Source organism: Neltuma alba, unplaced genomic scaffold (genome assembly GCF_004799145.2).
Source record: "Neltuma alba isolate B1F8T4 unplaced genomic scaffold, ASM479914v2 tig00006604_pilon, whole genome shotgun sequence".
Lineage (NCBI taxonomy): Eukaryota > Viridiplantae > Streptophyta > Magnoliopsida > Fabales > Fabaceae > Neltuma > Neltuma alba.
This window is the reverse complement of record NW_021634510.1, coordinates 72,222-91,377: the sequence shown is the minus strand read 5'-3', so window position 1 is coordinate 91,377 and position 19,156 is coordinate 72,222. Positions and strand designations below refer to the sequence as shown.

Below are 19,156 nucleotides of genomic sequence, written 5' to 3'. Positions count from 1 at the left end.
TAATTTAAAAAAAACTGATAAATATGATAAATAAGTCTTATATTTAGAATCAAAATTAACTCAATAATTAAGTGATATATTAAAGACCGGAGAAGTATTTCTCACCGTGGTTATTTTTTCTGTTTCACTCATTGCCAGCGTTGGAATTTGAGGGACCAAGTTTGTGTCTTGGTTTAAGTCCTCTGACCTCTTTTAAGTAAACACATAATAGTTAGTTTACTTGATGTTTAATATGAAAAAGGCAGAAACTTTAAACCAAGAGACAAACTTTTCCAAATTTGAGTCCCTAAGACGTAAAGATAGGTTGAAATGTGGAACCAACAATGAAGAAGATATGAGACAATGAAGTTGAAAATGAGTAGATTAAGAGGGCGGATGATGAGAAATTGAGAGAATTAAGTGCAGTATAGTTTAGTTTACAGAGCACCAATGTTTTTAAGACCAAGGACAACGCCGACGCCGATGATGTGGCCGACGGAGCCACAGGCCAAGGTGTCGGCGAGGGTGAAGCCAGCAGGGTCACCGGTCTGCAAGCCAGAGTCCCTCGCTTCAAGCTTCAGCCCCGCCGTGGCCTTCCTGTTTGCCGACGGAGCCAACCCAAACCTTCCAGCAAACAGCATCAAGGTTGTTGATGCCACCATTATCTGCTCATCCACATCCACAAGTATATAATCTCATCAAAACCATGAATGGATTTATCTGTGTGGCCTAAGCCTAATCACTGTGTAATTACAAGATTACTAGTAAGGATAGTAATTAATTAAGTTGATTAAACGGAAAAGTTACCAGATTAGTGGGGGAACCAATGTAATCACAGCGAGCTCCCAAAGCTCCCTGTCCCTTCCTCCTCATGGGCTGCACAGCAACCTGCAAACAAGTTTCTTCATTTGTTATCCCCAACTTCGAAATCAAACAGGTTTCTTTGATTCCAACACTATCCAATCAGTTCATGAACAAGTAATTACAATCTCATCAGATGCTAAAAATGAAGAACAGGGAAACGAACCAGGTTTTGAACAGGAGCAACAGAGACTTTGGGTCTGAGACCAGTGAACTGAGGGAGGGAAGTCATCATTGAGGTCGCCATTTCTGAAATCTCTCTTTCTCTGCGAATTTCTTGCTGATGACGGGGTTTTCTGGGAGGTTGTTGTTTGGCCACGGATACAATAATCGCCACAATTTTATTCTGAAAGCAGCCACATGAGGGATTTGTGGCTTCAGGATGAGTGACGGTTTGGATAGACAGAGATGCTGGACTCTGACGTGGCATTGTTTTATTGGGGCCATTGAATGGATAAGATCTTGATCTGCCCCTGTGGAGCTTGATTTCAAACTAAATAAGCCCAGTGGACATGTCAGCACCATCCTGCTTTCCTTGGGATTTCATATCCCATGCTAGGAATTTGCGGCGCTTGAATCTTAATTTTCATTGCTAGTATTAATCATATGAAATAAATAAATATAATGTTACATTAATTAAGAAGAATTGAACCATTAAAGAAAAAAGCAGCGTTTTTTAAAAGTAATTTCATATAAAATCGAGAGAGAATTCTTCTCACATACTTACTTACTTCGAATACTATAAAATCATGATTTGATTTTTAAACACTCATTTTATTTTAAAGCAATGTTGGTACTCATGTTGCTTAGTATGGATTAATACTCATCTGATTCTAAATAGAAGATTCTTTTTATAATATAAATTATACTAAAAAATAGGTCTTATATTTAAGATCAAAAACATATAATATAATATAATACAGGGTTCAAATTATAAATTAGGCAAAAGTTCTATTGATTGATGACCAATAGTTTCATTTTTCAATGAATAAATTAAAATATGTTTCTACTGCATTAACTATAGTAATTTTAATTAAAACTGAATAATATATTGATGTTCAAGAAGATGATTCTGAAATTTAGGTTAGTTTATTTTAAAAAGAAAAAAAGAAGAAGAGAAAATCTGAATAATATATTGATGTTCAAGAAGATGATTCTGAAATTTAGGTTAGTTTATTTTAAAAAGAAAAAAAAGAAGAAGAGAAAATGATAGACTAAACTCTAAATTATGTTTTTGGTAAAAAAAAAAACTCTAAATTACTACCTCCGGTCCTAATTATAAGAACCAGTTGACTAATTTAAAGAGATTAAAGAAGTAAGTTGAGTTAGTTATTTGTCCTAAATAGGTGTTGTTTTTCTTGAAATATCCTTATTAATCAAGTGTATTGACTAGAACTATTATTATTAGAAGAGCTACTTTAAAAAAATATATAAATATGATAGATAAAATAAATTATGGTTTTATTTAAAACTAAAATAAAAATCAAATAGACCCTTATATTACAAGAGGTAAGAATGTTAAAAAAACTTCTGTCGGGTAAAAAAAGGAAACTGACCGTACTGTATGGTCACTTAGTCAGAGAACCAGTCTTGCGTTTTCTTCAGATTGGTTTTACTTCACGTGGACTCACGTGCGGGGAACATTTGCCTGTCTCTCTCCCTCCCTAGTCCCTTCGCTTCTCTCTCTTCCCTCTCTCCTTTTACCGGGGTCCCTCTTCCGGTTCTCGGGCGTCCGAGTTGCAGTAACTCTCGAACTCTTTACCTATTCTGTTTTCCCTTAATTTTTGTGTTTTGCTCTCTGTTGAAATGGCAGAAGCATGCGGAGGCTGTAAATCCTGGGTCGATGACATTTACTGGACCCATTTCAAATTTACGCATTTTGCCCTGCGTCTCCCTCCTGGTTTTGATCAACACCTTGTAAGTCTCTTGTTTTCTTCCTCTTTTCGCTGTTCTGCAGATCACTCACTTCAGAAGTATCTGTGAGGAGGAAATTTTGAGTTATCCGTAACTTCTTCTCCTGATACCTCCTTGCAAGGTCGGAGCCCTTTAATTCCTTGCATTGCTGTACAGTATCTCAGAGATCTTTTTTACTTTCTTGATTATGTATATATTTTTATCTCTTTTATAATCTTAAGCTATGAACTTTAGATCAACTAGCCTGAAGGGATCGCTACTTTTGTTTCATTTAGTACACTTTTAGAAGTCAACTATTCAGTTATTCCTTTTCTCACCAATTGTAGTTAAGGGAAAATTTGTCAACTTTTTGGGTTCCACCAATTTGAATGAACCCTAGTTTTCTCACTGTAGAGAGGGGAAAGCGAAAAGGACTTTATAAGGGAACAAGAGGTAGACTGCTTCTCGCATGCTACACAGTTTTTTTTTTTTTTTTTTTTGGGGGGGGTGTATATGCTACACAGTTTTTTCGCTCCTAATGTTTCTGATTGAATCTCTACTTCAGTGCTTGAGCCACACATGTATGGATTTAATCTGTTTAATCGCAAGTGTAAACACTTCATGGTATGTAAAAGTTGCTGGAGTAATTAGTCAATTTGCGGAAAGCTAACTGATATACAGGAAATGAAGTTTCTCATAGTTCTGCATTGGCACCCTTTGTTTGAGAAAAGAGAGTGGAAAACTCCATTACGTGCCCCACGATTTTCCAGGCCTTCCTCTCATGGACTGATTGCCTATTCAATGTCACTTTAGCATTCTGTTACCATTGCCACGCTACCACACTTGCATTATGGTAGCTACTTGCTAGCTGATAACTCCCTTTATCAAAATGAGCCTGCATTACATGATCACTCGACCACACAGGACCTTCTCTAGTTTCTAGTTCTAGTACTGGTCTCTTTAGGAGCCTGCTGTTAGAGTTTTGAAGGTCATTGAAGCTGTGATCAGTTTCTTCCAATTTCTGTATTGGATGCCTATCATTGAGGCTCAATTTGATTCAGCAACCCTTGTTAAATTTTGTTGAGTTTATACTGCAGGCACTTCCCAAAACGTTTTCAGATGGCGTGAAAAGGAAATTGCCAGATAATGTGACCCTTAGAGGCCCTGGCGGAGCTCAATGGACTGTCAGATTGTCAACTAGAGATGATATATTGCATTTCACGCATGGTTGGCAGCAATTTGCACAAGATCACTTTTTGGAAGAGAATGATCTTCTGATCTTCAAGTACAATGGTGAATCACAGTTTGATGTTCTAATATTTGACAAGAAGAACTTATGTGAGAGGGTGGCTTCTTATTTTGTCCGGGACAGTGGGCAGACAAATAAGAGAAACACAGATAACTGTTTTGAAGAAGAAAATGTTAATGTCCCTTCTAATATTGATGTCAAAGGGGCTTCGCCTGAGAAATCTGCACATCGTAAAAAGAAAACGGCTCGTAAATCTACTGTGGAACATATCCCTGCCCAGCAATCTAAGCGGAGAGGAAGATCTGCCCCTATGGAATACACACCTCCCCAGCAAACTAATCGGAGACTGAGAGGAAGATCTAGGGGATCTGATGTGCATGCTGGAGAAATTGAATGGGTTCCTGGTAAATACATACTAAATCTGGGGGCTTGGAACTGTCTATCTTTATTGCTTAAAAGAAAGGGAAAACTACATTTGATCCCCTTGAACAATTTCACACTTGCAATATTGGTGAATCAACTTGAAAATACAATAATTTGCTCTTCTTTTTCTGAAATTACTACAATGAAAAAATGTAGTTAACCTTCTAATAGTTGACTTGAATTTCTTGTAGTCACATGATTGATAGAAGTCAACTTTTAAGTCTTTGAAAGTTCAAAGGTGCTATGTGATTTGAGAAACCAAGTCTTGACAGTAGTAGAATTAGACTTTCCATGTTAGAAGTCCACTTCTCATGTCACAATTTTATTTTGCTCATACCACTTTGAAAAATAATTGTTTTTGTCAAAACAAATTATGGAAACAGACTTTGAAAGGCTCAAAAGATGACTAGTGTCTGTTACATCATTTTGGCGAGTAAGGTCATAAGATAATCAGAAGTTAACTTGTGATAGCTCAAGAATTAAAGTCTTGCTTTTTGAGTTTCATGTAATTATGTTGTAATTATGATATGGTTCAAAGGGTTAATGCAGTTTCCCTAGAAAGAATAAAGCTATAACCTTGATGATATGTGAACAAATTGGCAACGTCAGCAACGGGGACCCTGAGTTTATATTTGACATAGCTGCTCGTTGCATTAAGTCAAAATAGCATTACGACGAAGTAGTTATTCTTATGAGAAATAATCTTTATTTGTTTATGGTTGCTGCTTTGTGGAACTGGAGCCTTACTTTGGTGATGTTAGTGTTATTTAACTGCGATGAATTTTGATCAGATGCTGAACCTGCATCCATGAGCAGAGATAAGATGGTTGAAATAGTGGATGCTTCAAGCAGAAAGGCCGCCATAGAGGAGGCGAAAAAGAATACCCTCCAGTTGGCTCAAGCAGCATGTACCATGGATGGATTCTATGTAGTCATGCGACCCTCGCATGTATTCCAGAAATTCTATGTGGTAAACTTTGCTTCTTATTTTCTCTTCCCTAGTTGAATGTCCTCTCCTCTCTAATTGTTCTCTGACTTCCTTTTGCTTTATAACCTTAATGAACTTCGGTCTTTACCAAAACTGGTTCCGAGAGATATGCTGTCTGTTTGTGACCCTGTGGGAAGGCTGATCCGTAATTGGGTTTGACACATCTTTCTCAATGTAGTTATGAATTTATCAAGAAATTGAGAGGATCCAAATCTTTTTAATTATTTTCTATTTATTAGAATATGGATCTTTTCGAGCTGTTTCTTGTTGGGTTTGAAGAGATAAGAGAAAAGAAAATTGAGTGGGAGAAAAAGAGGAAGTAGGTTCCATATATACTTCCACCTTTTGTGTTAATTTCTTTCTGCATTCTGCAGGGACTTTGCAAGAACTCTAGAAGATTTTTTTGCCCAATATTTGGTTTTGACTGTATTTTCTGCTCATTGTTGCTTATTAGACAATCCCTACGAAGTGGGTGACGCAGCATCTTCCTCCACAATCTGAAGATGTGATATTACGTGTGGGAGAGAGTGAGTGGCTTGCTAAATATGCCTTTGAAGCCAGTCGTCGGAGCGGCGGACTCACCGGCGGGTGGAAACAGTTTGCGCTGGACAATAACCTGCGAGAATTTGATGTTTGTGTGTTTCGCTTAGCAGGTATAGGCAAGAAGCCACTGACCCTTGATGTGAAAATATTCAGGGTTGATGTGGAGTGAAGAATCCCGGAGGGAAAAAAAAAACTAACGAGGCCGATTCAAGCATAACAAAATTCTATAGCTCAATGAGTAGGTATGTAATATAATTCTGTGTTTATCTGAGAGGTCATGCAAGTTAATGGTTGTAGTGATCTGGCCGCAGGCTATATTCACGTTTTGCGTGATAATTTTGGGTACAATGCGGTCTCTGTAGATGTCATGTATCAATCAAATCATCTAGCGCAGCTTGGTTTATTTCATCCCTCTTCAGGGGTGTTTGGCAACCTCCAAACTATAGCTTCAGAAATATTATTTCGTAAAATGAGATAAATTTCTTCACATATTTACTTCGTAAACCGTAAAAGTACTTCTTAAACTATAGTTTGGTTTCTATCCAAATACCTCTTTCGTCTCGTTGAGACGTGTGAGCAGAACTTGTGTACATGTTCAGCTATGGTGTATTGTTTTCTTTATTTAAACAGTCAAAACAAAATATAATTTTTTTGATAAGTAAAGACAAGAAATCATACTTTGAATAAAAAATAAAAGATATGTATAATCACTTGAAGTTAATCCAAAATAATAAGGTAAGAATATTTTATAAAACGAAAATTCCCAATCGCCGATGCGGAAGATTCGTGCGCCGCTACTGGGTCAAAATGACACTGAACCGACAATATTTGATGACGTGGCTTCTAACAAAAGTTGTAATGGCGCAATCCGGATTTGAATCCAAGGCTGCAGACATAATTATATTTAAAAAAGAAAAAAGAAAGTGATGAGAGAAAGCAACAATAAATATGTTAGAAAATTAAAATATCAGATGATATATAAAAAAGAAATGATAAATAAAATTATCTTTTGAAAAAATTATATGGTTTAAGGCATTATATTATTTCTCATGTTTAATATAAGAATATAAGATTCAGTTAACTAATTTGGAGAAATTAAAAAACTAAAAATTATTTTTCTTAATCTCTTCATATTAATTAATTGGTCTTCTATTAAGTTCTGGGGATAATATTTTTCTTCTAATTAGTAGATTAGGATGCTTAGCAAAGATTCATTGGACCTCCTGGAGGTGGAATAACATTGGCACCTTCAGCTCTCTCTCTTTCTCAGAATGACAAAGAACCTGGATGACCCAATCTTGCTGCTGCTACTCAGTAAAGTTACTTTCCTCCTCCCTGATACAAACCCCAATTCTTAATCTGTTGCTTTCATTAGAGTACATTGGAAATACTCTTCTCCTTTTCATCTGACAAGATGTTTGGCCTTGCATATAGGTATTTTAAGGATTCAGATTTGAATGAGGCATAATTCAACCCACCATGAACCCGTAATTCTAGCTCCATTGAACAACATTGGTAAGAGAACTACCATGTAATTTACAAAGTGGTAACGATTGAACCAACCAAAGTCGTCTTTAGAATGCAAAATTCGAATTCAAATGTAAAAGCAGGGGACAAATTAAAGTGAAACAGAGTGGGCAAAGGAATAACAATCTAAGGGTGGATGGCCTTGGCCATGGCAAAGGCGGCGGCGGAGGCAATGGCGCCGATGAGAGCAGTCTGGAGTGCACTTCTGAAGGGCTTGTTGCCAGTGAAGTGTCCCTTGGCATAGCCAAAGATGAGCAAAGCCACCAAAGTGACAACAACGGATGCCACAACAGCATCTGTAGCTTTTGGAATGAACATGTAAGGCACAAGAGGCACAAGTCCTCCTAATACGTATGCAACAGCAATGGTCACCGCACTATGTAATGCTCTCCTTGGATCAGGTTTCTCTAATCCTAGCTCAAACCTGCCAAGACAAGTAACAATAAACAATTCGGGTTTAAACTAGTGGGAAATCTCTGAACATGATTCTCCTAGTTTAAATAGATGTTGCAGACAAAAATCTGAACTTTTCAATGGAAAAGTGATCGGCAGACCATATCTTGGAGTATGATATCATGTCATATTGTACTGTACAGATGTATGAACCTTTTTTCAAAAAAAAAAAAAAACAGTTCTGCCATAATAGAACAAGATATTAGGCCGTTTAGAATAACTTATAAGTAACTTCTCAAAATACACAATAAGTATATGAAAATTTTATCTTGACTTACGTAAAATATACTTATAAGTGTTTTCGATCGCTATCCCAAACTGGTCCATTGATGACCTATCCACGTGACACCCATTATAAGTGGGAAGTGTTTGAAAATTGGAACGACGGGTTTTGTCTGCAAGGGACCACGCGCAGGAACCGAACTCTGGACCTTTACCGTTTTGTCCCTTTTCAAAAAGTTGGATCCCCCACTCCTAAAAGCCTACCCAATTCACTATCTATCTCTTCTCGTGGATGCCTTTCCCACTAGGGATCTCAACGGAGATTTTTTTTCCCTCAAACTTTTAGAAGAACCCAGTTTTATATTTAAAATTAATAGTATATTTTTCTCTCTATTGGCCTCTAAATATAGTTTATACATTCATGTTTTTAATCCCACTCGATCAGTATGTCTTTCTATCTCTCAGAAAATCCGAAAAGACAAAGGAGAGAATCTCGATTCATCCTGTGGCATTCTTATGCTTGTCCTGAGCATGCAAAAGCTATTACTATATCGGATCCTAAATATAAAAACTAACTGGCTAATTTAAATAGATTAAAAAATAAATTAAATTAATTATTGGTGATAAATAGGTATTATTTTTTCTAAAATATTCTTATTAATCAAGTTTATTAGTTAGAACTTTCATTACTAGAAAGATTATTTTAAAAAAAATAGATAAATACAAAAAATAAAATAAATTACAATTTTATATTTAGAACTAAAATAAAAATCAAACAAGATCTTGTATTCAGAATTAGAGGTAATATTATAAAGACCGTGATATTACTATAGACACAATTCTCAAATATTTAAATTGAATTTTTTTAAAAAAAATTATATTTTAGAATTCAATACTCATGTGTAAAAAGTCACCCAAGAACGCTAACTAGTACTCAATTTAAAACTGTCAGCCTTAATGGGAGACATATTTAAAAAAAATAACCAAGAGAAAAGAAAAGGTTCAGTGAATGAGGAGAAACAGAAATGAGACTGTGAACTTACTTCATCATGAAATCTAGCCATGCTTGTGGCTTCTTTCTAAGAGCATTAACCACAGGTGCATATTCGTGCGGTTCTATTCCATATTGTGCGAGTATTTCCGCTACCTCAGCCGCTTCTAAATTCCCCAAATAAATAAAAGATGGTGCCAGAAAAAAAATAAGTAAATTCCGTTTCTCAATAATTTTCTACTCCTATAAATTTCTGAAAATTAATAGCAAGGAATTACCAATATCAGGCACAGTCACGATTTCTTCTTGCTCCCTCCTTAATTCTCTCGCATAATGATCGGCCTCACTCTTTGCCGCAAGATAACTGCACAATCCATCACTAATTTGATCAACTAAATATAGCAAACCGCCAAACCCTCTGTAACCTGTTTGGTTGTCCAGAATTGTCCAGAAAATTTAAAAAATCTATGTTCTTCGGCTTGCATAACCGCAGCCTCGCAAAACTTTTCCATTCAAGTTTTAATCGAATCTCATTCGCAGCACACAATTTTCCATATCATTTTCTCTTCGAACCATCAGAGCGTCAAAGATTTGCGAATCGGATATCAAGGAAAAGAAAAAAGGAAAAAAATAACAGAATGGAATCAACTACCCGCCGAGACCCATGGAGATGGCGCCGGCGGCGACTTCAGCGATGCCGGCGGTGAGGACGATGGAGGAGGAGGCATTGGCGCCGGAAAGGCCAGCGGCGAGAGCGAAAGGAACGGTGAGACCATCAGAAACGCCGATGATGATATCACGGACGACCTCCCCGGCGGTGAAATGCTTCTCGGTGTGGTGTTTGAGGAGCCTCTGTTTCTCAGGCTCTAAACGCGTTGCTTCCTGGATGCCGCCATGGTTGATGCTCCAAATCAAAAGGAATGGAATGAACTAGGGGGCGTTGGTTAACGAAGTATTGCTATGTGATGAAACAAGCGGGACATGAAATGATGCGATGATGTTGCCCGCCTCGGTGTAGTTCTGGTAACTGGTATTTTTAGGTCATTTCCTCATATTTATGCTTACTTAAAAAAGCATCATGTTAATTGTTTATTACTATTTTGAAGAAATCAATATTTTACTTATTATATTTTTATTCAATTATAACACAATATTCAGATATTTAATTCACTCTATGTGATTTTGATTTAATTAAAACTCAATTTCAAAAATTCATTGTAACTTGGTACTTATAGTCTTGATTATTCAAAATTTAAGTCCTTAAATCTCATGAAATATATAATTTTATTTTTAAAATATGGCGACTAATAATTAAAATGGTTAAATTATAACAATTGAGTTGGATCAAGTTAAAATTTAAGAACTGATTTATAATCGAATCAAATATTTAGGAAATGCACTGCGCCAAGTTAACGTTTACAAATTAGGTTTAAATCAAATCAAAACTACAAATCTACAATAATTGAAAGATTCATTTTTACTATTATTTTTTCTTTTATACTTATTTAATGTTGATTTGAAAATAGGAAATGATTTTTTAAAAATATACTTGATATGAGTAAAATAGGAATTTAAAAAAGAGTAAACATAATTATAAATTATAAAGTTTTCCCCATTTTGATAAAAAAATTTGAAAATAACTTAATGAGATGTGAGGAAGTACGTGCCCGTTCAGTTCATTGAATCTTTAGAAATGTGATGTACTATAACAGAATCTAATAAAATATAAGGAAAATTAATCTTTTGGTCCCTATAGTTTTCACTCATTTATAATTCCGTCCCTATACTTTGACTCGGTGCAACTCAATCCCTGTAGTTTTGACTCAATTGTAACTCAGTCCTTGAAATTTGACTCGCTGCAGTTCGGTCCCTATAGTTTTAACCATTTTATAATTTAATCCCTCCTTTTATTATATATATAATTTTATTTTTCAAAAACACAAGGACTAAATTATAAAATAGATAAAACTATAGGGACCGAGCTGCAGCGAGTCAAATTTCAAGGACCGAGTTACAAACGAGTTAAAACTACAGGGATTGAGTTGCACCGAGTCAAAGTATAAGGACTGAGTTACAAATGAGTAAAAATTATAAGGACCAAAAGATTAATTTTCCCTAAAATGTAATATAACAATAATTACATGAGTTTATTACGTAGAGGGGTAAAACCATTTAGTTGGATTACAAAGGATATAAGAATAGGTAAGAGTAATGTATCAAAAGAAAAAATTCCCCTTATTTACATATACGAATATACATATAATAATTTAAAGTTGTCTATTTTTTCTCCAAATATATATAATAACTCTATTCACATATGTAACAATAGGTTCAAGCCAAAAAAAAAGACTACATAATACACACAAAATAATAATAATAACAATAATAATAATATATGTATGTCTGTATGCTTCTCAATTATCAGATTCTCCTTTGCAACACACACACACATATATATATATATATCTCACCAAATATGCATCAGCCATTCAACTAAAGTTTAGTAGTAATACGTAGCAGTGTCTGTGATTGCCAATAATATATCAAAACCTCTATGAAAGCAAAACAAAAAAGCCTCAAAAAACTGAAATTTTCAGGAGAAAAAAAAAAGACGTGACCTTCAATGTAAAAGAAATATAGCAGTGTTAATTAATGATATGTTAGTCTGGCAACGGAAATAATAATAACAGTAACAGAACGGTTGTTAACGGAGATGAAGACGGCAGCAACGAAGATGACCAAGCAGCGAGTACCAACGACTTCTGTTCCGGGACGACAGTAGCACCAACAAAGACAATAGGAGCAGCGGCAAACGGGCAAAGAGAACGGCTGAATGGGCACCGGCGGGCACTTTAGTCAATTTAAAAAATTACAATGGCAATATTGTCTTTTTAACTCTGTTACAAGAGGTCTGCATTTCTATTCATAAATCTTAATAATGTAATTAGGATTATAAAATGTAATCTTATTTACATTATATAAACTCAACCAAACATAAAAATCACTCTATTACATAAAGATTACACGTAATCCCCTCTCATGAAATCCAACCAAACCGGCTCTACGTTTTTTTTTTTCCCGGTTGCCAGCGAGGGAATACCTTTTATAGATAATGAATGACGAAGAATATGGATCTCTTCACGTCAGCCTATATTCTAATAATCATCTTCAAAATAATAAGTGTGACAAATTTGATTTCATGTCCTAAATGAATTTGACATCTTCTTCTAAAGTAACATAATTAATGCTATATTTAAAAAAAAAATACTACATCTGTACTTTATTATAAGATTTAATTTTTTGAATTGGTCTGTTCTTTTTTATAAGATCCTTTTAGATTTATCTAAACAATAAATACATCTTTATCTACATTGTCCTTAATTAATATACTTTCTCTCATTATCTTTTTTATCCCACACGTTCTCTCCTATTTTTTCTCACTCACACCTACCCACTTATAAATAAAGGCATATTTGATTAAAATAAATAAATTTTTAATATATTTCTTATTTTTAACTAATTTTAACAGTTTTTTTAGACTATGTAATATAGTTAAGTAGATCTTATAATTAGGGACAGAGGGAGTAACATCTAATTCAATTTGATTTCCTGAATGAATTTCATATTTTTTTTACGTAATAGTTAATAATAAAATTGTCTTCAGTTCAGGAAAAAGAAAAAAAATATAATCAATGCTATTTGCTTGCAGCCTGTTGGAAAGATTAATAGGCTCTCTCTCTCTCTGTGTGTGTGATGATTAATAGGTTATCAAGATGCTCTTAGGGAAACAAGCACATGTACCAATTTGATTATAAGAAGTTATAATCTTAATCATTATTAACATCAAACCAAACACATTACATCAAATGCTCATTAATTAGACAGCAATTTGTTACATGGCATCAAAAAGTAAAAATAGAGAGCAATTTACACATATTTGCTTTGAAAGAATTACTACGATTTTTATTACTTTGCTCCTTTTTAATTGTTACTTATAATAGTTTTTCATATATCAAGAAGATCATTAAATATATAAAATTTGTTAATGTGAGCAAGTCATGTTTATTTTTCTCTAGAAATTGTCCCCAGCTATTAGAGGAAGAGATTGGTCGTATTTTTCAGATTCCGGCAGTTGATATCCCTGGAAACTACTTGGGGCTTCCTATCATATGGGGAAAATCTAAAGCTCAAGCGCTGAATTTTGTTTTCGATAAAATGAAGAAAAGGATCCAAGGTTGGCAGCAGAAGACCCTCTCCGAAGCAGGGAGAGAATTACTTATTAGATCTGTTGCAAATGTTATTCCGATTTATCCTATGTCCTGCTTTCTTTTTCCAAAGTTTGTGTTTAAAGGACTTGACAGGATTATCTCTTCCTTTTGGTGGAAGGAAGAAGAAGGGAAAAGGAAAATTCATTGGGTCTCAAACGAGAAACTCAAAATGAAAAAGTTTGATGGTGGTTTGGGTTTCAAGGACTTTGAGGCCTTCCACTTGGTTCTGTTGGCTAAGATAGGCTTGCTTATCTGCAAAACCCAGATCAATTGTGGGTAAAGATTTTTAAGGCTAGATATTTCCCAAGATGCAACTTTATGGAAGCAAAGAAAGGTGGCTCGGCCTCTTGGTTGTGGGCTAGCATCATTGAAGGAAGGAAAGTCTTACAAGACAATCTCCTGAAGAGCATTGGAAATGGGGAAGATACCAATATTTGGAAGGATCCATGGCTTGGCAATCTCCTAGGAAAAAAAACTTTTTCACCATGCCCAAATAATTTCCTTGCGAATCCAAAAGTGGCAGATTTGGGAGAAGGAAGGGGATGGAACCTTCTTCCAATTGAACGATGGTTTTAGAGGAGGATAACTTTGCAATTCTTAACACAATTGTTGCTAGAAATAATTGAAATGATAAATGGATTTAGACAGAAGGTAATAGGAATGTTTATGTGGTCAAGCAGGGATATAATTTGGCAAGAACAAATGTGCTGCATAGATATGATTATTTTCCCACTGCCTCTTATAATGATCACAAGAAGTTATGACAAGAGGTTTGGAGGCTTAAAGCTCCTCATAAAGTCAAAAATTTTGTTTGGAGATTAATTTCCAAAGCCCTACCTACCTTTGAGAATCTTGCAAGGAGGAACTGTAACATTACCAATATGTGTCTAATTTGCACCAGAAGTGTAGGGTCCTTGGATCATCTCTTTCTACAACGCCAGTGGGCAAGGCTAGCCTGGTTTGGTAGTCCTTTCATCCTTCTCTTGGATGACAATTTAAATGTTGGTCTGAATCAATGGATAACTAATTGTGTTTGCGATTTATCTATGTTGCCTTAGCAAAAAGCATCCTTGGCTACTCTTTTGTGGCAAATCTAGAAAGGAAAGAATGCTTTTATTTTTAATAATATCTGTTCTGATCCTGTCTTTGCTTTTACTCAAGCAGGGAAGATTATCTCCGAATTTTGGGAGGCAAATGATTAGCTAAACTCTGTGGCTACAAAGCATAACTTACCTAATCCTCCTCTGAAGGCTGACATGAAGTGGATCCTTCCTGTTGGAAATACCCTAAAGATCAATTCTAATTGTGCCTTTAGCTTAGAAAACAAGGTGGCCGCCTCTATTTTCTTGGTCAAAGACTCAAATGGAGTGTTGTTTGATGGAAGAGCTAGGATTACTATAGTTGATTCTGCACTAATGGTAGAAGGAATTGCTCTTAATGATGCAATGGAGTACTCAATTGAAAATCAAATTGATGATGTGCAATTTGAGTCAAACAATCAGATTCTTGTCAACTATATTAATACTCAACGAGAGCTTTTCGGACTAGAGATGTGTTGCTATCCTTGATAATATCTTGGAATCAAGGAAAATGTTTAGGAACCATGTGGTTAAATGGATTCCTAGAGAAGCTAATGCTGTCGCTAATTGGCTTGCTAAGGCTATGCTGGATGGGTCATGCCTAGAAGATTGGGCTTGGAGGCTGCCCACTCCTCTTTTGAAAATCTTGCATCGTGATGCTCATGGGGTTAATGTTGATCCTAGATAGTTACTGATGTCTGCATGTCTTTAGCTCGTTTTGACAGTTTTATTTTCTTCCTTTGTTTCACTTTGCTTGTACGTGAGACTTGGTTCTTCTCTTGATTAAATGAAATGGAGATATTCAAGCCCGAAGAAGCTATTCAGCGAAGTGCCGCCAACGTCGTCTTCCATTCTCCGACACCGAGAACGCATCAGCTTCCAACTCCATCACACTCCTCTTTTTCCTCCCTTTAAAACCTTTTCCATTTTCCTCTCTCTATTGTACTTCTCAACATCCATTCTCCTTCAATGGCGGCATTTTCGTTTCCTAAACTCACTCACTTCTCTTCCACAACCACCCGTCTCATCCCTCCTAAACCCACATTCGCCTCCTCCACCAAAGTCCGCATGTCCCTTCAAGAAAATGGGCCCTCCGTTGCCGTCGTCGGCGTCACTGGTGCCGTTGGGCAAGAGTTCCTCTCGGTCCTCTCCGATCGCAATTTCCCTTACCGCTCCATCAAGATGCTAGCATCCAAGCGCTCCGCTGGCCGTCGGCTCACATTCGAAGATAAAGAACATGTCATCGAGGAGTTGACTCCTGAAAGCTTCGACGGCATTGATATTGCTTTGTTCAGTGCTGGTGGGACAATCAGCAGAGAGTTTGGTCCCACCGCGGTTGAACGAGGGACGATTGTGGTGGATAATAGCTCGGCGTTTCGTATGGACGAGAATGTACCGCTTGTGATTCCCGAAGTGAATCCCGAGGCCATGGATCATATTAAGCTTGGAATGGGGAAGGGCGCTCTCGTAGCTAACCCCAATTGTTCCACCATTATTTGCTTGGTGGCTGCTACACCTCTTCATCGACGGGCAAAGGTACGAAGATTCCACCGCTATTAGCTTTAGGAATGAACTTGTGGACATTGTTGGTGTCTGGTACTCGATTGCGCATTTGTCCTGAAGCGGAGGAATGTACATTCCCCTTTTTTTTGTTCTTATTCTATTTTGAGAAACACCTTTAGGCTGTTGTATAGAATTGTGAAAATTAGGGCTAAAATTAAGGAGCTCCCCCCCCCCCCCCCCCCAAAAAAAAAAAACCCTCACGAGCCAAAATGGTATCGCTTTTTTGAACTTTTAGACTTTTAGTACCAATGACTCGCACTTGCAAAATCCTGTTTTTTTTTTTTTTTTACACACACTTGCAAAATCATTTGTCATCTGACTTGTTTTTACATTGGATCACGCATATGGTTGCTCATGTAACGCAGCCTGAGGTATTGGTTTTTATGGTTTCATTGTGTGACTCTAGTTATTAGTTTCCGAGTTCTTAATTTGCGGTGCTTACCGTCTTAAAGAACGTGATGTTTTGATTTCTCAGAAAGCTTTGAAATTTCATTGTTAATATTTTCCTATATTTATTATAATCCAGGACATCATTTTCAGAATATAGTTGAACGTGGCATCGGCATGTACTTTGGTAGTTTGACTGAGGGTCTTTTCTTTTCTTTTTTTTAAAACTTTTTCGGCCATTGAATTTTTTCTATCGTATTTCAGGTACCGTTAGTGGTCAATAGAATTCAATGGGAGTTTAAATGTCCTATCAGTAACATCATTCTTGGTTATGTGTAAATCTTCGGTTGTACGCTTTCTATTGTCTTCATACTGACTCATTTTTCAATTGTGACATAACGTCACAGGTATTGCGTATGGTTGTTAGCACATACCAAGCTGCTAGTGGTGCTGGTGCTGCTGCAATGGAAGAGCTGGAACTGCAAACTCGTGAGGTTTAATATGTGTATCCCACTGACAAAAAAAGTGTTTTGTTATCTTGTTTCAAGTTGTGCCACTAAGATATTTTGAGGAGAAATAAATTTGCTTATCTTTCATACTGAGTTGATTGTGCTTCAATTTCGTGAACTCAGGTATTGGAAGGAAGGCCGCCAACTTGTAAAATATTTAATCAACAGGTTTGCTCTCTCTCTCTCTCTCACCCCCGTTTTAGGTTACATAACAAGTTTGCTCTTTTCTGTGCGCATCTCTTGTTATCAAAGCTTGAGGACTACTTCCTAATAATATTGTCCTTTTCTTTTTGCAGTATGCTTTTAATTTGTTCTCCCATAATGCGTCTGTTCTCTCAAATGGATATAATGAAGAGGAAATGAAGATGGTGAAGGAGACAAGGAAAATTTGGGTAAGATAAACCTTTCTGTCGTGTTTATCAGTTTGTTTCATATTGGGATGGCTCTATAATTGTTTCACCTTTAGATTTAAGGGAGAGTTTATTTTATCATTTTTTTCTGCTTTTGCAGAATGACAAGGATGTGAAAATAACTGCAACATGTATACGAGTTCCTGTAATGCGAGCCCATGCTGAGAGTGTGAATCTTCAATTTGAGAAACCCCTTGATGAGGTAATTCTTATCATGTTATGCGGCATTTTATTGCAGCCAGATACAGGAGTTTAAGTTTTGTGTATTGCTTGGAACAGTGGTTTGGCTAGGCAGATATTGCATTGGTTGCTATCTAGAACAATAGGTAGCAAATAATAGCTTGTATCATCGTTTATCACCCTGTTGCTGGAAGCTAACAAGGTTATCCATAGTCAAGGAAATCAATGTGTTGTACTGTTATCGAGTCTTTGGATGTGGCCGCTGAGGGCATAGGAATGTCAAATACTGAATTTTAGGTGAATCAAGCTGCATTTCTGAAATCAGTAATTGGCCTCTGCAATACCTCCGGGATGCATGGTAGATTCTTGGCTGATAAATGCCATGCAAGTTAGGTTCTTTTTATGTTCTATAATTCCCGCTGGAATATTGGTTAGCGAGTTGAGTTGAGTTGAGTTGAGTTGAGTTAGTTATTTCTCACTCACTCAATACAAGGCTCTTGTCTATATAAAGAGTCATACACTTTATGCATGTGTAGGGAGGTCGAATCCTCACCTCATAGAGAAAGGGGGGTTAACTTGGTCCTTACCTCGTGTTACTCCAAAGAGTTTGGTGTTGGTTCGCCAAAGCGTTATGTATTTTCTGTGTAAATCACCTTAGAAGGGTTTGTTGTCTTCATTGTCATTTGTCGGATTGATTATTGAAAGGTTTTCATCGTCCTTGTGTTTAATATTTTTTTCCCTTTAATCTTATTAACAGTTCCTTTTGTGTTTCTCAAGCGTTAGCTTCCTGTTGTATTTTAAAAAAATTTAAAAAATTTTAAAAAAAGAAAAATAAAAAAGAGAGTAATTGGGACCTCAACCATCTCAGTTCATCTGGTTTTCCTTTCTTCAGGACACTGCCAGAGATATTCTGAAGACTGCTCCAGGTGTAGTGGTGATTGATGACCGCGCATCAAATCATTTTCCTACTCCTTTGGAAGTTTCAAATAAAGATGACGTTGCTGTTGGCAGGATTCGCCGTGACTTGTCTCAAGATGGGAATCTAGGGTAATTCTTTTTCTTGACAAATTTTTATTTTTTTAAAAAAAAAAGTCTACCAATTAGCATTTCACCTTCGTGTGAACATTTCACATCAATGTTGGATATATACATTCACACAGGTTGGACATATTTGTTTGTGGCGATCAAATTCGCAAGGGAGCTGCACTCAATGCAATCCAGATTGCTGAGATGTTACTATGAGTTTACATGTTTCAAGGATGAGATTCTTACAGGTCGCTATTCTTTTGAGCTAATCATTTTTCAATCTGACAATCTTGAAAGAGATTTTCTAGTATAAAGTCCTATAATCATGGAAAAGGCGGATCAAGTGAGTGAAGGCCTAAACTTGCCATTTTGTCTCCAGTTGCATCACTGAAACTATGTTGAGGAAGTCTTCTTTTTTATATACTTGTGTAGCCATTTGTATCCTAAAATTATTGTCTAACTTATAGGACACTACCAGCAAAAATCATTAGTTGTTCGATTGTACACTTGATTCCACAACAAGGTTCTGGGTCTTAACTTTGTCTCTCCTCAATAATCCCTTCACTCGTAGTGTTTATCTGCCAAAATCAGGTGGTACTACTTAC

General features: G+C 36.2%; 4 protein-coding genes across 4 annotated transcripts; 2 read left to right on the top strand and 2 right to left on the bottom strand.

Moving 5' to 3' along the window:
• Positions 1-226: 226 nt before the first annotated feature.
• On the bottom strand, positions 227-1,147 carry LOC114750679 (photosystem I reaction center subunit psaK, chloroplastic). The gene is made up of 3 exons (XM_028939274.1): positions 1,007-1,147; positions 787-867; positions 227-644 (listed from the first exon to the last, which is right to left on the bottom strand). Exons 1-3 carry the CDS (start codon positions 1,085-1,087, stop codon positions 417-419), a joined length of 390 nt encoding a protein of 129 aa, XP_028795107.1. The 5' UTR covers positions 1,088-1,147; the 3' UTR covers positions 227-416.
• Positions 1,148-2,494: 1,347 nt separating this feature from the next.
• LOC114750657 (B3 domain-containing protein REM16) lies at positions 2,495-6,341 on the top strand. Its single transcript, XM_028939252.1, has 4 exons — positions 2,495-2,757; positions 3,831-4,386; positions 5,197-5,375; positions 5,848-6,341. The coding sequence occupies exons 1-4, from the start codon at positions 2,647-2,649 to the stop codon at positions 6,103-6,105; spliced, it is 1,104 nt and encodes a 367-aa protein (XP_028795085.1). The 5' UTR covers positions 2,495-2,646; the 3' UTR covers positions 6,106-6,341.
• A 1,060-nt stretch (positions 6,342-7,401) lies between these two features.
• Positions 7,402-11,618, bottom strand: LOC114750665 (vacuolar iron transporter 1). Its single transcript, XM_028939260.1, has 5 exons — positions 11,601-11,618; positions 9,782-10,011; positions 9,408-9,493; positions 9,182-9,296; positions 7,402-7,887 (listed from the first exon to the last, which is right to left on the bottom strand). The coding sequence occupies exons 1-5, from the start codon at positions 11,616-11,618 to the stop codon at positions 7,590-7,592; spliced, it is 747 nt and encodes a 248-aa protein (XP_028795093.1). The 3' UTR covers positions 7,402-7,589.
• Positions 11,619-15,300: 3,682 nt separating this feature from the next.
• LOC114750681 (aspartate-semialdehyde dehydrogenase) lies at positions 15,301-19,026 on the top strand. The gene is made up of 7 exons (XM_028939280.1): positions 15,301-16,012; positions 16,834-16,920; positions 17,059-17,103; positions 17,232-17,327; positions 17,446-17,547; positions 18,418-18,572; positions 18,686-19,026. The coding sequence occupies exons 1-7, from the start codon at positions 15,446-15,448 to the stop codon at positions 18,765-18,767; spliced, it is 1,134 nt and encodes a 377-aa protein (XP_028795113.1). The 5' UTR covers positions 15,301-15,445; the 3' UTR covers positions 18,768-19,026.
• Positions 19,027-19,156: the final 130 nt, after the last annotated feature.

What these genes read in the sequence shown, in the direction of transcription:
- LOC114750657 (XM_028939252.1), top strand. Translation starts at nt 2,647, where the DNA reads ATGGCAGAAGCATGCGGAGGCTGTAAATCCTGGGTCGATGACATTTAC. An exon ending in CTGGTTTTGATCAACACCTT is followed by an intron (nt 2,758 to 3,830) that starts GTAAGTCTCTTG and finishes TTTATACTGCAG; the next exon opens with GCACTTCCCAAAACGTTTTC. An exon ending in TATTCCAGAAATTCTATGTG is followed by an intron (nt 5,376 to 5,847) that starts GTAAACTTTGCT and finishes GTTGCTTATTAG; the next exon opens with ACAATCCCTACGAAGTGGGT.
- LOC114750679 (XM_028939274.1), bottom strand. Translation starts at nt 1,087, where the DNA reads ATGGCGACCTCAATGATGACTTCCCTCCCTCAGTTCACTGGTCTCAGA. An exon ending in TTGCTCCTGTTCAAAACCTG is followed by an intron (nt 868 to 1,006) that starts GTTCGTTTCCCT and finishes ACTTGTTTGCAG; the next exon opens with GTTGCTGTGCAGCCCATGAG. An exon ending in TTGGTTCCCCCACTAATCTG is followed by an intron (nt 645 to 786) that starts GTAACTTTTCCG and finishes GTGGATGAGCAG; the next exon opens with ATAATGGTGGCATCAACAAC.
- LOC114750681 (XM_028939280.1), top strand. Translation starts at nt 15,446, where the DNA reads ATGGCGGCATTTTCGTTTCCTAAACTCACTCACTTCTCTTCCACAACC. An exon ending in CTCTTCATCGACGGGCAAAG is followed by an intron (nt 16,013 to 16,833) that starts GTACGAAGATTC and finishes ATAACGTCACAG; the next exon opens with GTATTGCGTATGGTTGTTAG. An exon ending in AGGAGACAAGGAAAATTTGG is followed by an intron (nt 17,328 to 17,445) that starts GTAAGATAAACC and finishes CTGCTTTTGCAG; the next exon opens with AATGACAAGGATGTGAAAAT.
- LOC114750665 (XM_028939260.1), bottom strand. An exon ending in ATCTCCATGGGTCTCGGCGG is followed by an intron (nt 9,494 to 9,781) that starts GTAGTTGATTCC and finishes TGGATTGTGCAG; the next exon opens with TTATCTTGCGGCAAAGAGTG. An exon ending in TGGCTAGATTTCATGATGAA is followed by an intron (nt 7,888 to 9,181) that starts GTAAGTTCACAG and finishes TTGTCTTGGCAG; the next exon opens with GTTTGAGCTAGGATTAGAGA.